Here is a 16,162-nt window from a genome sequence, read left to right on the forward strand (position 1 = left end):
AGCTACAAGGAGATCAAGAAACCATATGAGTTGTTCGTCACATAAGAGATTACGTAATGACAAATCGGGGAACTAGTACCAATTCTGTCTTAAAGTAGTGTCTCTCTAAGCATAACGACCTATTTGATAACTGGGCTGAACTCCAAGCAGCCTGATGATGTTGACCTGACTTATTCAGAAGGGCTATTGGTTTTGATTTCCAGATATTAGCATAATTAGCAATGCCGGAACAATATACATCCAATATTTTTGAATGAATGAACGGTTATCAACATTTACTTCTGCCTCCTCGTCTATGACTTCCTTGAGTTCCAGCTTGTTATCGGATCTGATTTTTTTGATTTTCTTTTCTTTTCTTGGTAGTTTGGGAATTGGTGCCTGTCGAATTTGTTCAACTATTAGGTTAAGACCTTTCTGACTAGCATCGAAGAAGGCTACATTTTCGATGTCGTTGTGTTTGTTGATAGTCAGCTTGATATCCTGTGCAATTGGAGAACTTAGTCTTTTGTAATTGAAGCAGCCTTCGTCCAAACATATTCTGTAAAGATCACTTGGCAGGTCTAGTTGTTCACCGGTGTGCAATTTCCATTTTGAGTCAAATTCTAGTGTGGCCAAGTTGAACGAGTTCTGAGCGAAATCAATAGCCTTCAACTGATACGCAAATGTAGACCCCAAGAAAAGAAACAACGTGACGAGGCTTTGTAGGGTAGTAGCCATTGTCGAATAGTTGAGGATAAGTAGACGGCGAGTTATTCTCCTTGATAAATGCTATCGCGATGGATAGTGATTACAGTGCGATAATATTATCCTTTTCATCCACGTCAACCATGGTTAACAGGCCATTGGACATTATGATAAAGGTCCTGCTATTCCTGCTCTCCCTATCAAGTCTTGTGAAAGCTTTGGATGATTCCATTGATAAGAATTCTGTGGTAAGTCTTTTAATTTTTGTTTTCACAAGATCATGCCGTGCTAACTGGGTACTATAGTATACCATAAACTACTTAAATCATGCCATCTCACCCACCTCAGAAAAAATAGTGACATTAAGATCAACGGACGATCAATATTTTGAGTGTTTGTTTAATGATGAAATTGATACTGACCAGAAACTACATCAAAAGCAGATTCTGAAAACTCTTCCAGCTCAATACAACTTGAGTGAAATACCAGAACTTCAAACTGAAATAAACTCTGCATTCAATATACTTGAAAACTATAACCTCAACGATGCTCAGCCAACCAAGGACAGATATTGGACATATCAAATAATAAATGGAAAATTGTACCAATATAACGGGAACTTGCGAATTGTCCTGGCTAATATACCCAAGAATCTGACGAGGGAAGACATAGTTCTGGAGAAGAATATGCACCAATCGGTGTTTTTATCACTCAGCTTACAAAACGGTGCCATTTGTGATTTGACTTTCACTCCTAGAAAGACAAATATACGGTTTCAATACGTTAACAAGCTCAACACTCTAGGAATTGTCTCCGCCGATGAAATACAGACCTGCGAATATGAAATTCTTATCAATGTTCCTAAGTTCAAAGATACCATTTTTCAGTACGGATTTTTGGAGCCTTTGAAGAAGATTGATTGCTACTCGAGTGATAGCTCAATGATAAATTTGGCAGACTACCAAATATCTGTCCTTTCCCATAAATGGTTCTTAGGGGCCAAAGATTTCAGGTTGATTTTGATCACTGATGTGTCTAACCCTCCCGTGATATCAATAGAAGAACTGAATCTCATATTTCAAACATTTCCTAAATACGGTCCCCCAGAGCTCGGGATCACTGGTGAGATTTCACCCCATGACACTTTTATCTTCAGAATTCCTGTGTACAGCTACAATAGGACAAAATTCGGTGACGTACTGGTTGAGCAGAATATCAGGGGAGAGAAAAGGTTCCTATTCACTGAAGACAGAATACCTCATGACACTCCAAACTTTAGAGTGTATAACGGAGTTAATGTGAATTAAGACAATTTATATACTCAGTAAAATAAATACTAGTACTTACGTCTTTTTTTAGTCAGAGCACTAACTCTGCTGGAAGGGTTCTTCGTGTAAATTGGTACAGACGCTGGTAAAGTACCACTATACGTTGTTTGACAAATAGGTAGTTTGAAGCTGACATCAAGTTTCAAGTCCTTAGGAGTCACATTGCGAGTTTGAATGACCAATTGTATTAATCTCTTAATCTTGAAGTACAATCTCTTCTCTTTGAGACTGGGTTTCAAGACAGTGACGGGATTAGCAGGATCGATTTTGGGTGATGCCTTATACCTTTCTTGACGTAATTGTGACAGATCTATTAGCAACTTGCTTATAAGTTCTTGCTCTTTGTTGGAACGGATAGCCTCTATCTCATCCTCCTCAACGAAGCTTCCCGGAGTCCAGGAGAGGAGGTTGTCTAGCTTGATCTTATAGTCTTCGGATCCATTGACCTGGACTTCCTTATCTGTGTTTTCAAGTTTAGTTGATGTATCTGTCCCCGTATGGCCATTCTTAGTCTCCTGGTCAACAGGTGCCGGAAGCTCTTTTTCAATTCTTTTTGGTTCGTCCTTCTGAAGTTCATTATCCGTCTCATTTTTAGATGGTCTGCTCAGTTTTTCTGCTATATCACCAAGCTTTCTAAAACCAGCTTGCTCCAGCCACCTCAGGCCCTTCAATTCACTGGAGATTGCAGATTTTTCTTCGTCTATTGTAGGTGCAAAACTGAAATCGTTACCCTTATTGTGGGTGAGCCATTGACCCATCGGTAACGCGTACCAGTTCAAATGAAAGAGGTTTGGCAATAAATCCGTAGGTTTGGTGGCTGGGTGAGGTTCATTGTTGTATTGAGGAGAAATCTTGTTAAGCGGCTGTGAACTAATGGAAGGGACATGGGGGATTACTTTCGTCAGATTAAAATCGCCTTCATTCACTACAGCTTCTCTAGCATCCAAGCTTGATTTATTATTCAGGGACGAAAACAATGGCGCATTAGGTGTGATGAATGTAGTTAAACATTCTCCGTTGGATGAAACAAAAAATGTGGACACTTTATTGAAGTCTTTTGTCATCGATTCTTCAAACTCACTGGTGTAATCATCTAAAACACGAGAGTCAACGCTTTCTCTTAGTTGTCTGTAGTTGAACAAAAATCTTCCTGCCTCTCTGATCAATAACTCAACCATCGACTTGTAGAACAAATCAATCTTGACGTAGTCTTCCGAATCTCTGTTCCGTTCGTTTATAAGTATCAGGCACACTAAAGTTAGGTCGTGAAATATGGAATAAATAGTCTTGTAGTGACCACTCTTTATTCTGTCGCTGATGGTAACCAGCTCTGTAGGTTTGAGATCCTTACCATCAACAAGCTGATAGTATGATCCAGCTATCAAGGAAGGATCCTGGACATTTATCACCTTAGGAAATTGAAGTTCAGTTATGAAATTTTGTGGTTTTTGCAGATGTTTCACGACTTCAAAGTAGTCTGCAGTAAATTCGTTGAAAATATCTTTGGAACTCTCATTTGTTCTTGTCATGTTCGGGTTGGGACCTTGAGAAAATGAGAGAGATTTGGAAACCTTTCCAACAACAAATGTGCCTCTTCGCGCACTACGCGCTTGACTAACTGTTGCCTAAAAAGGGTTTAGTGGGGTATTATGTTACAGGAAATGTAATTTCTATCTATCTGTCTCTATTTAACTACCCAGGTACCGTTCTCCTTTTCTTGAATGACCTTCATAGCTGGTAAATCCCATCCAATCCCGCCAGAGCCAATAGAAGCTCCAAATCTGGGGATAACATAGCATTCTCGCTTTTGTGAGGTAATGTATTTCGGTGCGTAAGGGTATTCCAAAGGCTTTGAGAACGTGATGAGACCAGAACTTTTGGCCACATTGGATAATGGCTTGCCAGCAATGTTGACAAGAGGTTTCATGCGAAGTTTATTGACAGCCCTTCGGTTGGAACCCAAGTTTAAAGAGAAATAAACCAGGTAATCTGGAGGAACTGAGGCCGATGAGCAAATGATCGATGATGGGTGAATGTAGACAAATTGGTCAATATCCTCCTGATCATATGTCTTGGAGGGGAATAGAGTTGCATATGGAATGTTCATAATGGCAGTTTTATTGGTTACTGAACAATCCTGGGATGCAAGATCTCCTCTGATGGCAATCTGATCAATGAAACCGGATGCAATCATCTGTTTCATCGCTGCAATTTGCACCTTTGTAGGAACTCCCAATTTGAGATCTACCTCTTCAACTATGCCAATTCTGTCCTTGCTAGTGTTAACCTTTACGATATGTGTGATCTGCTTCCGCAACTTTTCGATTTCTTCCATTATTTTAGGCCTCACAAAGTTTTCCTGGTAGAACTGTCCCAGTTTATCCCTTGGTACATGACCAGCTGCGCAAACAACTGATAACAATCTAAAGGCATCACTGTTTTTATCTAACTGAGAAAATTGGTTCCTAGACTCGTTAAACTTCCTTCTCAAGTTTCGTCGTGCTTCAATATCTTCCACAGATTCTCTAACTGGTCGTTCTTTTTTTGTATCTTCATCACTGTCACTACTATCGTCGTCTTCATCCTTCTGCTGAATTCTGCTATCAATTCCAAGCTCGTGTTCATATAAGAATGGATCTCCGACGGACAATGCGGACATAATTGCAATCAGGTATGGTAAACATCCGTGTTGGTTCCCTGTTATCAGCACCTTAGAGTATCTTGGGCTAAGTGGGAAAAAATTAATAGTCTTTCCTAGTGAGGTGATCTTCTTATCTCTAGTCAAAGCACCCAAATACCAGAGCAGTTTTTCAGCGCTGGATAGTGCGTTTCTATCAGGAGGTGTGGGAAATGGAAAGTTTACGATATTATCAATACCAATACTTTTCATACTCAGCACAACGCTCTCAATTGGCATTCTCAATATTTCAGGAATAGAAAACTGGGGGAAATCATTTTCGTACACAGCTGATGAGTACAGTCTATAGCAGTGACCTGGCCCAGTTCTTCCAGCTCTACCGCTTCTCTGGTCAGCACTGGCTTTGGAAATCCAATCAACTTCAAAACTTTGAACTCCAGTGTCTTCGTTGAATCGTCTCTCTTTGGAGCGTCCACAGTCCACCACATATCTGATACCAGGGATGGTTAAGGATGTTTCTGCTACGTTAGTAGCAACCACACACAATCTAGCACCGTTAGGTGGTGCTTTGAAGACCTTCATTTGTTCCCTTGTAGGCAAAAGTGAGTATAATGGCAACACGTAAAGGGGGTCGTTAGAGGTTTGGTCTTCTTCCAGTTCTTCAGTGAATCCTTCCTCTTCACCCTCTTCTCTGTCTCCTTCTGAATCGTAATCATCCTCCATTTCAGCGATATTCACGTCTAAATCAACTTCTTCCGGTTCCACGACTGCATTTTCAGGGTGGACAGCCACTTGAGGAACGCTTTCTTGGCTATTTCCTGTAGGAAATTGATTTCTTAACTTTTTAACAACCTGGTTAATCTCGTTTTGTCCGGTTAAGAAAATAAGAATTCCTCCTTTGGGTAGATTCTTGTGGATCTTTATACTTTTTCTCACCGCTTCTTCAACGTAATTGAAAGCAGTACGACGGTTGAAATGAATGGAAACCGGAAATTGTCTAGCATCGACTTTAAGAATTGGAGGAGGAACTTCAAAAAGAACCCTGTTTTCACTGAAGTCTGAAACTCGTAATGTAGCAGACATAATGATCAACTTCAATTTCTTGAATTTAGAAGGGTCCTGCTCATGATACTTTGCTCTAAGCTTCAAAATACGACTAAGCATACCAATCAAGATATCGGTATTGATATTTCTTTCATGAGCCTCATCAATAATGATAGCAGAATACTTCAACAAAAGGAAATCGTTCATCATCTCTCTTAACAACACACCGTCAGTCATAAACTTCACAGCGGTGTCCTCTTTAATCGTAGCATCAAATCGGATTTGATAACCAACTTTAGATCCATGATCTCCTAATTCTGTACCGACTCTTTCTGCCATGGATACCGCCGCAACTCTTCTTGGTTGGGTAATACCAATCATACCAGGCGTTTCAGAGTCAGGATGTCCATAACCTGATTCATAGAGAAATTGTGGCACTTGTGTGGTTTTACCGGAACCTGTCTCACCACAGATGACGACACAATCATTATTGTGGATTGCTTCCATGATTCTATATTCTTCACCGAAAACTGGTAACTTTGATCTAATGTTCTGAATGGTTTCAGATCTGTTGACGGTTACATAGAACACTTTCCTTTTGTTATTTCCATCGATAGGAATATACGAATCTTCTAAATCGTCTTCTTTGTCTTCTGGTCTATCCAATGGAGTGTAATCTCTGTGAGGAAGTTCAGTCTGGATAATGTTTGCTTCACCATTAATTTCTTTAAGCTGGCTTTCTGCCCAGTCTTTGAAAGATTTTCCCCTTGAAGAAGTCGGGATTTCTGTTTGATCCGAATCTTCTTCAAAAGATGAGTGTTGGGAATCCTCTGAAGTGGAAGAATCTGAATCGGAGGTATCCTCTAAATTCTCGATGGCATTATCTTGGTCAAAGCCATTCTCGTTGTCACTATTGTCAGAAAATCCTCGGAAATCGTCATCTTCGTCATCTAGACCTGAACCGTCGGGTTGAGAACTTTCACTTGCCTCATCAGGGACTTCAGAATCGTTCTCATTTTCATTTCCATCCTCATCAGAATCATGAAAATCATTTTCCAGCTCCTGTCTCTTTTTCTTACTTTCTTCTTCCTCAAGTCTTTGTCTCCAGTTGTATTTTTTGATTACCTCATTCTTTCGCTTGGCTACTTTGGGGATATTTTGAAAAGAGAATCCAGAACCTGTTCCTCCGAGTGCAGTCGGCCTATGATCTATGAAACCTGACACACGAGCCGCAGCCATATCCTCTTTTTCATCTTTTCCAGAGTCCTCTGATATGTCGTCACCATCATTAATTTCATCCCATTGTTTCACCTCTCGTTCTTCGTAAAGTATGTCATTAGTTCTATCATTACCTCTACCTTGTTTCTCGAGTGATAGAGCTTCGACTATCTCCTCTTTACGGGTTAGCTTGCTGGATCCAAGTCTTTTAGAAGATTGAAGCAAAGACGTGTCGAATTTTGTTTCTTGTAACTTTTGAAGCAAGATCTGCTTTTCTTCTCTTTTCAACTGGTGATCAATATACTTTTCCATTCTCTTTCTCTTGTTTCTTGATACTTTGGATTCTTTGTGTTGCTCAAATAACATCTCATGCATTTGTCTTTTACGTTCTTCTTTCTCTTTGTCAGTTTCCGGTTTTAGATACTCAGCATTGGTATCTACAATCTCATCTTTGGATTCATTTTGATCCGGAGAATCTTCAGGAATTTCGTCAGGCTGTCTGAAAAACTGCTTGTTTCTAGCTCGTTTAAGAGTAGCCTGCTTCAGAAGCATTCCTGAACGGGCCTTTTCATTGAATCTCTTTCTGTATTTACCCATGATACGAAAGATAGAGATAAAGTTCAGATAGTTCAAGCGATGAGGAAAAAAATACTTCTTAGCGAAAATGACAAAGAGGGATGGAAAGATCAAGATGCCAGTAAATAAACTTCTGTCAGACAACAGGTTGCAGCGTGCTTTTTATTGGACACGCAGCATGTTATGATTACAGTTTAAACATAGACAAAGATTGGCAAGCAAGCATCGCTCTAGTATTTCCAAGTTTACGCACAAATAGAGACACCCAACTTCGCCTGACAGAACATCGTCTGCGAGATGTCGGAACGCTAGACAACCTCCCCTAAATACTTAGCAACACCTCCCTCTTACCTGTATTTCTTTGTCATTTCATAGCTACCTCCCCTTTTTTTCGTGAAGACTATTTAGAGTACGTAATTATCACCTCGTTAGTAAGTATTTCCCTAGCCCCTCATTTGACTAGTATTCGAGGCATTACATATCCTTGGAAAGTAGAAGAACCCATCAAAGTTAGGCATCGCATCTGCCCAAGTAATGTCTGATAATGAAGGCTATTACGGAGTTACACAGAAGAGAAACATAAGAAGGGTAAGACTCGGTGATAACGAGTTTGATACTTTGTACGGTAATAGTGTTTATTTCTTGGAGGGTCACCACGATATGTTAGGATATGAGGCAGTTAATGCCCATCAAAGAATACATCACAGGAAGCATTCAGAGCCACAGATAAATGGGGACACAGATTCATACTGGCTAGATACGCTCTATGTTTGTGATCTATGTTTCAAGTACACCAGAGATGAGGCATTACTGAACAGTCATCTGTCTGTTTGCAAGCACAACTACAGATTTCCAGGAAAGACCATGTATAAGGATAATTTCACTATCAAGAAGGTTAGTGGGTACAGGCATACCATCCTTTGTCAAAATCTTTGTTTGTTTGCCAAGTTATTCTTGGACAGTAAGTCAGTCTATTTTTCCATAGAAAACTTTGATTTCTACGTGGTACTTGGGGAGTCTAATGGACGTCGAGTGCCAATGGGCTTTTTCAGCAAAGAGTTATTGTCCTGGGATGAGAACAATTTAGCTTGCATATTGATCTTTCCCCCTTTCCAAAGAAAGCGTTTGGGACACTTATTGATAGAGTTTTCATACGAACTGTCTAGGTTCGAAGGAAAGGTTAGCGGACCTGAGTTCCCGCTATCAGCATTTGGAAAGATAGGGTATCTAAAATACTGGTCCAAAGTCATCTGCAGGGAATTGCTATATGGCCGTTTTAGTGACTGTCAATCCATCACCTTGCAAAAGTTATCAAAGTTCACATGCATAAGAGTTAAAGATTTGATATCAACATTAGATTATATGGGATCGTGGTTTACCACATCTGACATCGAGAACTCTAAATCTCTTGATCAGTATCCACTGGCAATATCAAGGAGTGTTCTCAAACAATGGATAAAGGGAGAAAGTTCTAATTGTCAAAAGTTGATTCAAGAGGACAGCTTGGTGTTGTACTAAATGTAAATAATCTACAGAGGAATTCAATTGGATCATCACTCATCGTCATTGAACAACAATTTGATCTCCTCGATTCTCCTTTGACGTCGTTCTTCATCGTCTCCGACAGCTTCGCCTAACTGCTTTTTCCGCTCTTGAACTTTTAACATCTTTTCTTCGATAGACCCTTCCATTATGAATCGAACAACATTAACATTTTTCGATTGTCCTATTCGATGTAAACGATCAATAGCTTGAGCTTCTACACTGGGAGACCACCAAGGGTCCATCATAAATGCTCTGGAAGCATTGGTCAAGTTTAGTCCAACACCTCCGGCTTTAAGGGACAGTAACAACACGTTTATACCCCCGTTTTCTGGGTTGTCATTGAATTCTTTCAGAACAACTTGCCTCTCACTTAAAGACAACTGCCCATCAAACTTCATCACTTTAAATTCTTTTTTATACTTTGATAGTTCGGCCTGAATTAGGTCAAGGAATGACGAGAACTGAGAAATTACTACCACATGTTCTTTTGTCTCATGTATAGTTTTCAAATGTCTTAATAGGGCATTTATCTTGCTAGAACTGCCATAAGGATGGAATAAAGTCACGGAGTAGCCTCTCTCACTATCCTCCACTAAATGTGTCTTGAAGAGACGCAGTTTGCTTATTTTGGAACGACAGTTTGGACATAAAACTTCATTCTCTTGCTTTCTCTGTTGAAATTCAAAATGCTCCATGAGACACCCGATGCAGAAACAATGCTTACATTCAGTTATCATGCAATCTTCAATAGAGATTGGACTTGTCGTACAGATAGCACACTCGGTGTCCTCAAAAGACGGGTAAAGTTTATAAATGCCTTCCTTGATGGATATGATTTCATCAGGGCCTAGTTTTTCCTCTTCCATTTTCTTTTCAAATGATGCTAAAACCTCTACTGATTCGTCAGACTGTGTCAGAATAAGCTTTTGATCCAAAGTAAAATTATCATCTTCCATAAATGAATCTTTAAACAAATTTCCGACAAGTTTAATACTACAGCATATCTGTCGCAATCTCAAAATATGGGTCAAAATATCACTATAACTTTGAAGGACTGTACCCTTGAACAAACTCTCTTTGAATGTGGTCTCGGCTCTATATCTGAACCAATTGTATAAGGTAAGTTCCTTTTCGTTGAATTTGAGTCTATCAATGACTACTTCCTTTGACGGTAACACCACTAAAGGATTTCCAAATTCATCCTTTTGGTTCTTCGTCCGCCTAAGAATAATGGGCTCTAAAATTGCAGAAAGTACTTCCAATGATTGATCCAAATTCTTTCTAGTTTCAAAAGGGATTGTTATGAAATGTTTCCAGATCGAAATGTTGTCCCATGGCTCTAACCTTAAGAATTTAACTAAGGAATACAAATCATCAAGCCTGTTAACGATTGGAGTTCCGGTAAGAACCCATCTTCTAGATGCTTTTAGATCAAAAATAGATCGAGAGGTCTTGGTTGATCTATTTCTAATGCTGTGACCTTCATCAAGAATTATCCTGAAGAATTTGACAGAAAACAGTCCCTCATTGAGAAGATTACCATCTGTGACCTTGTGACCTCTAGCCCACTCATTCTGGATCGTACCATATGTCGAGAGCACAACCACAGGAGGGTCTTTCGAATTGCAAAGAAGTTGCTTCATGTCACCCAATGTCTCGTTGCCATAATAAATGAAGCATCGTTTTTGGCTATCTGCGTTGCACCGATCGAATTCTTGTTCCCATTGTGACAACAGAGACATGGGTACAATTATAAGCGTAGTCTTGTATGCATAGTCATTAGGAATATTACTCTCATTTGCAAGTTCTGTATCCTCGCTTGAAGTAAGTATTAGTGAAAGAGAGGTTATAGTTTTTCCCAGCCCCATCTCATCAGCCAGAATACCACCCTTAGATGCGTTCTTTAACAGAGGTTTGGTGAATGAAAAATTTCCGGAATAGATGTTGTAATAAAACTCTTTGCTTGATGAAAATGAAGAATCGTGAGAGTTCTCGGATAGTTTAACATTTGACCAGGATCGATCTTCTGGCCATTTGTAAGCCTTCCAAAGAGGATGGAGCTTGTTTAAGTCGTGATCTTTAAAGCTGTTCACCAATCTTGCATCCTGAGAGCCTTCAGGGTTACCGATCAAAGAATATGATGCCTCTCTTCTCAGCATCCATGATAAACCTTGCTTTTGATAAGTTCTCAAGTCTAGGGAAAATGCGGTTTTATTTGGAGTGGTATCTGGAAGATGAACCTTCTCATGAGATAATTGAGCTGATTTGTAAAATTGGTTAAGCTGGTTCAGATCTAGATGATCAGCTGTTGAACTTTTTGGTGCTTTTTCGTCTTCATTGTCAGAACCGGAATCCAGATTGACAGGTTCTGAGTTTTCACCTTCCAGTTTATTATGTTCAGTCAATTCTTTCAATCCCAATAGCTGAAATAAATCAAAAAGTGATTTTTGTTTCTTTCTCATCAAGACTTCAGTGTCCAATTCTTTAGCACCTTTCTTCAAAACATCTTTTCTTTCATCGCTAGTAAGACAGTGTTCTGAATCAGGGCTGGTGAATGCCGAGTCTTTGATGAAGCAATCCAACTGAATCAAAAAAGAGTCCCCCATACGTATAGTTCTTTGATCTGTGAATATAACTGTGACTTCAAACTTTCCGATGCCCATTTCAATAAGGGGACTTATGGTTTTGGCTATGTTTTCTGGGAGCCTTCCGACTTCTCTTTGGTAGTTTTGATTTGAAGTATCTGGAATAGTTAGCCTTACAAGGGAAGCCGATGCTTTCTTTTTGGAGGTTTTTGCGGGTGAGCTTTTCGGCGGAGTTGAAATGTTAAGCCTACTACCATATTGAATTTTTTGTACCCGAGGCCTAGAACACCAACCATCACAGACCAGAGTGCCAATGTATTTGTATTTCTCTTTCTGTTTCTCTGTAAATCGTTGGTTGGCCAGATTGTTAATTTTGCTTTCAATTGTTCTGATCTCTTTCAGGTCTTTTCTCTTACTTTCGTCAGTTTCGGTAAAGGTCTCCGGTTGGTCATAGAATAAGTTTAAAGCTGATTCTAGAATATTAGAGTGCCCTTTCACTTTATCATATAACCGCATGATTGCTGTTTCAGAAATATTGGTGACGATAGAACTGATCTCTGATTGAAACAAGACAAATTCATCATCAGAATGAAGATCCTCTCTGGAAGGGCTTTCCTCGTCAGACGCCAAATCAGATACAAAAAGCTTCACTTTCTTTGGACTATCCTCATCAGGATCAAGTTGTTCCAGTCTATCATCAAAAAACCTTGGTCTTTTGGGTTGATCAGAGGCCATCTGAAAAGTCTCTTCTCATCTGTAGGACGCGATAATAATGTGATTAGATACTACAACCCCGATATTTCTTTCGTACGTCACGTGCAACTAATAAATATTCTTGTTCAAGGGTGAAAGTCTTCGTTATCTATCTTTTTAGCTGATGGATAACATAAACTTCATGACCGGTTTATCGATGGCTCCTTTTCCGATTCGTACGAAACCAATCACTATGTACTTGAGAATTTAACATGCCATCTTTTACGTATTACATAAACGGCTGTGCGCAAATAGTGTACTACACATAACTGCACCCAGAGGGCTTATCGTTTCTACGTCTTGAGTACAGTCTTGCTCAAAGTAGGTTGACAGACACACATCTGTAATTTATCTTCCTGTTCACAATCACCCAGCCAATCAATTAAGTTTGTAGGCTTTTTATTGGCACAACTGTTCTGAGGGAGAGATAAACAGACTCAACCATGGATAGAGAACAGGGTATTCTGCCACAGGATCCCTTCTCCAACTCGGTGCATGTACCAAAGTTGAGAGCTTCTTCTGGTGGCCAGCCACAGAAGCCTGTAATACAAAATTCTGCTCCTGCTACTGCTAGGATGCTTCGCAATGCAAGTTCAAGTACGTCAGCAGCTTTGTTGAAAGAATTAAACACACATGAACACTCTCAACGTCAACATACTCCACAGAAACAACCATCATTGGATGCCCCGGCAGCATTGGTTCCAGTTGAATCTGCCACAAAACAATTCCACCGAACCTCCATTGGAGACTGGGAATTTAGTAATACAATTGGGGCAGGCTCGATGGGTAAGGTCAAAGTCGCCAAACATAGAGTCACTCACGAGGTATGTGCCATCAAAATAGTCATTAGGTCAGCCAAAATCTGGCAGAGAAATCACCAAAACGATCCAGAACCTGAAACTGAAGAAAAAAGAAAGAAGCTGCGTGATGAATACAAGAAGGAATTGGAACGCGATGAACGTACTGTCAGAGAGGCAGCACTAGGAAAAATAATGTACCACCCAAATATTTGTCGGTTGTTCGAATGCTATACAATGTCTAATCACTACTACATGCTTTTTGAAATAGTCCAGGGGGTACAGTTACTGGATTATATTGTTTCTCATGGCAAATTGAAGGAAACACGCGTTCGCCAGTTTGCCAGAAGCATTGCTTCTGCTTTAGATTACTGCCATTCTAATAACATCGTTCACAGAGATCTGAAAATTGAAAACATAATGATTAACAACAAGGGTGAAATCAAGTTGATTGACTTTGGCCTTTCCAACATGTATGATAGAAGAAATCTCCTGAAAACCTTTTGCGGCTCCCTATACTTTGCAGCACCGGAGCTTTTGTCTTGCCGTCCTTACATTGGTCCTGAAATTGATGTCTGGTCTTTTGGGGTTGTATTATTTGTCCTTGTTTCCGGTAAGGTTCCCTTTGATGACGACAGCGTGCCAAAGCTTCATGCTAAAATCAAAAGAGGAAAAGTTGAGTATCCTGAGTTTATTTCACCTTTATGTCATTCATTGCTATCTCAGATGTTAGTCGTTAATCCAGATCATAGAGTCACTTTGAAAGCTGCAATGGAGCACCCTTGGATGACCTTAGGATTTGCAGGGCCTCCATCAAACTATCTCCCTCAGCGGTCACCTATTGTATTACCGTTGGATTTAAGTGTAGTAAGAGAGATTGCAAATCTGGGTTTAGGAAATGAAGAACAAATTGCTCGAGATATCACAAACCTGATCTCGAGCAGAGAATATGAAGCGTGTGTTGAGAGGTGGAAACTTGATCAACAGAAAGCTAATATCAAGGGCTATTCCGCGCGTGACGATTCTGCTATCATCGCCTTCCACCCGTTACTTTCAACGTACTACCTCGTGGATGAAATGAGGAAGAGGAAGCTAGCAAAAGGTGCTCTCAAGGGACAGACCTCGGTATTAGACACTGTCAAGGTGTCTCCAGACATTCCAAAGACACCAGCTATTCCCCAGAAACTAGAAACTACGGATGTGGAACAGCCATTGCTTGCCACTGTCCCACCTGCTTATACATCTCCGCATGGACAGCCAGCTGAACTGGAAGCGATGATTGAACCGGCACAGCCATTATCTAGTGCTCATCCTTTCGAGATGGATATGACGCAGCAACAACATGCTAGCAGAAAGACCCATATCAAGCATGCTCCAGAACGACAAGATCGTGGCGGCTATAATGTACACAAGAATAACTCTGGTGGTCTTAACTCTTTATTCCGAAGACTCAGTGGAAAACGACCCCATAAGAATGAGGCTGAATGGGAGCCTTCATCTCCCCCACCTCAAGTTCATCCATTTTCAGTTAATGATGCGGACAGGACTTCAGTACGTGGCGTTTCACCAATTACTCAACCAGCTGCTGTGAAGAATGTGACCTCCAATAACTCCAAAAACTACCTGGACCCTGTTGATGATAGTAAATTAGTTCGTCGTGTAGGAAGTTTGAGAATTACCAACAAAGAAAAGCAACAAGTGACATCTGACTTTCCCCGACTGCCCAATTTTACGATTCCAGAGCAACCGCCTAAGAATGCTCCCATACCGATACATGCCCAACCTACCACTACAGGTACAACCTTTCAATCCAATGATCATGAAATCAAAAAGAAGTTACAGGCTTCGACTAGTCCAAACGAACAACGTGGGCCTCCAACATTGGCTCCTAGTCAACAGAGACGGCTACATCCCACTGCGAGAGCCAAGTCACTTGGCCATTCTCGCAAGCAATCGCTTAATTTCAAATTCGGAGGACCAGCAAACAATCAATTACCTGCGTTGCCTACTAAAGAAAATTATGATGTGTTTGAAGATGCCCAAATTACCGATAACAATTTATTAAACCCAGAAGGGAAATACTCTGCTAATACTAACGTGCATATCAAACCAATGACAGAATCCCAAATTTTATTTGAGGCAGAACATGCTCCACCTGGAACTATGCCCTCAGTTGAGTACCCCAGGACCTTGTTTCTCAAAGGATTTTTCTCTGTTCAGACTACATCCTCGAAGCCGTTACCTGTTATTCGATACAACATTATAGCAGCTCTCTGCAAACTTAACATTCAATTCACTGAAGTTAACGGTGGGTTTGTTTGCGTTTACAGAAAAACTGAAAATTTACAAATTGGGGATATCAGATCTCCAGTTATAGAGTCAAGAGTGACCGATGACACTGACTCCGATGTTGCAAACTCTTCCAAATTGTCATCTTCGTCAACAGCCAATACCAGAGTCAATGTTATTGAGGATGATAGTTCATCGCCGTCCTCAGCAAGATTGAAACATCGCCGAAAGTTTTCTCTTGGAAACGGAATCCTTAACCATATAAGGAAACCCACGCTTGACGGGACAGAATTTGATGACTACGATGCAACCGTAAATACCCCTGTTACTCCTGCACCTGCAAATGTTCATTCTCGTTCATCGTCTTATCATACCGAGAGTGATAATGAGTCCATGGAGTCGCTGCATGATATAAGAGGTGGCAGTGATATGATCTTGAAAAATGTTCCAGAAAGAAATGCTAGACAGATAGACACAGTCAAGGAAGAGGAAACAGATGATGATGATCTTGGTAGTATCAACGAAGGATCAACACACCGTACACCTTTGAAATTTGAAATTCATATTGTCAAAGTCCCTCTGGTTGGACTATATGGTGTGAGGTTCAAGAAAATTCTGGGAAATGCTTGGATTTACAAAAGGTTGGCGTCAAAGCTGCTACAAGAATTGAATTTATAGTTCCACAATACATGGTTCCCATGGCTC

At 40.3% G+C, this 16,162-nt stretch overlaps 7 protein-coding genes across 7 annotated transcripts; 3 read left to right on the plus strand and 4 right to left on the minus strand.

The window, feature by feature from the left end:
• Positions 1-183: 183 nt before the first annotated feature.
• PAS_chr3_1178 (uncharacterized protein) lies at positions 184-717 on the minus strand (the record flags this gene model as incomplete). Its single annotated transcript, XM_002492516.1, has 1 exon — positions 184-717. One exon carries the CDS (start codon positions 715-717, stop codon positions 184-186), a length of 534 nt encoding a protein of 177 aa, XP_002492561.1.
• Positions 718-827: 110 nt separating this feature from the next.
• Positions 828-1,991, plus strand: PAS_chr3_0343 (Hypothetical protein; the record flags this gene model as incomplete). Its single annotated transcript, XM_002492517.1, has 2 exons — positions 828-932; positions 990-1,991. The coding sequence occupies 2 exons, from the start codon at positions 828-830 to the stop codon at positions 1,989-1,991; spliced, it is 1,107 nt and encodes a 368-aa protein (XP_002492562.1).
• Positions 1,992-2,020: 29 nt separating this feature from the next.
• PAS_chr3_1179 (uncharacterized protein) lies at positions 2,021-3,541 on the minus strand (the record flags this gene model as incomplete). The annotated part of the gene is made up of 1 exon (XM_002492518.1): positions 2,021-3,541. One exon carries the CDS (start codon positions 3,539-3,541, stop codon positions 2,021-2,023), a length of 1,521 nt encoding a protein of 506 aa, XP_002492563.1.
• A 155-nt stretch (positions 3,542-3,696) lies between these two features.
• PAS_chr3_0344 (Essential DEAH-box ATP-dependent RNA helicase specific to the U3 snoRNP) lies at positions 3,697-7,509 on the minus strand (the record flags this gene model as incomplete). The annotated part of the gene is made up of 1 exon (XM_002492519.1): positions 3,697-7,509. One exon carries the CDS (start codon positions 7,507-7,509, stop codon positions 3,697-3,699), a length of 3,813 nt encoding a protein of 1,270 aa, XP_002492564.1.
• A 513-nt stretch (positions 7,510-8,022) lies between these two features.
• Positions 8,023-9,006, plus strand: PAS_chr3_0345 (Histone acetyltransferase (HAT) catalytic subunit of the SAS complex (Sas2p-Sas4p-Sas5p); the record flags this gene model as incomplete). Its single annotated transcript, XM_002492520.1, has 1 exon — positions 8,023-9,006. One exon carries the CDS (start codon positions 8,023-8,025, stop codon positions 9,004-9,006), a length of 984 nt encoding a protein of 327 aa, XP_002492565.1.
• A 35-nt stretch (positions 9,007-9,041) lies between these two features.
• Positions 9,042-12,353, minus strand: PAS_chr3_0346 (DNA helicase; the record flags this gene model as incomplete). Its single annotated transcript, XM_002492521.1, has 1 exon — positions 9,042-12,353. One exon carries the CDS (start codon positions 12,351-12,353, stop codon positions 9,042-9,044), a length of 3,312 nt encoding a protein of 1,103 aa, XP_002492566.1.
• A 461-nt stretch (positions 12,354-12,814) lies between these two features.
• PAS_chr3_0347 (Serine/threonine protein kinase involved in regulation of exocytosis) lies at positions 12,815-16,135 on the plus strand (the record flags this gene model as incomplete). The annotated part of the gene is made up of 1 exon (XM_002492522.1): positions 12,815-16,135. One exon carries the CDS (start codon positions 12,815-12,817, stop codon positions 16,133-16,135), a length of 3,321 nt encoding a protein of 1,106 aa, XP_002492567.1.
• Positions 16,136-16,162: the final 27 nt, after the last annotated feature.

Source organism: Komagataella phaffii, chromosome 3 (genome assembly GCF_000027005.1).
Source record: "Komagataella phaffii GS115 chromosome 3, complete sequence".
Lineage (NCBI taxonomy): Eukaryota > Fungi > Ascomycota > Pichiomycetes > Pichiales > Pichiaceae > Komagataella > Komagataella phaffii.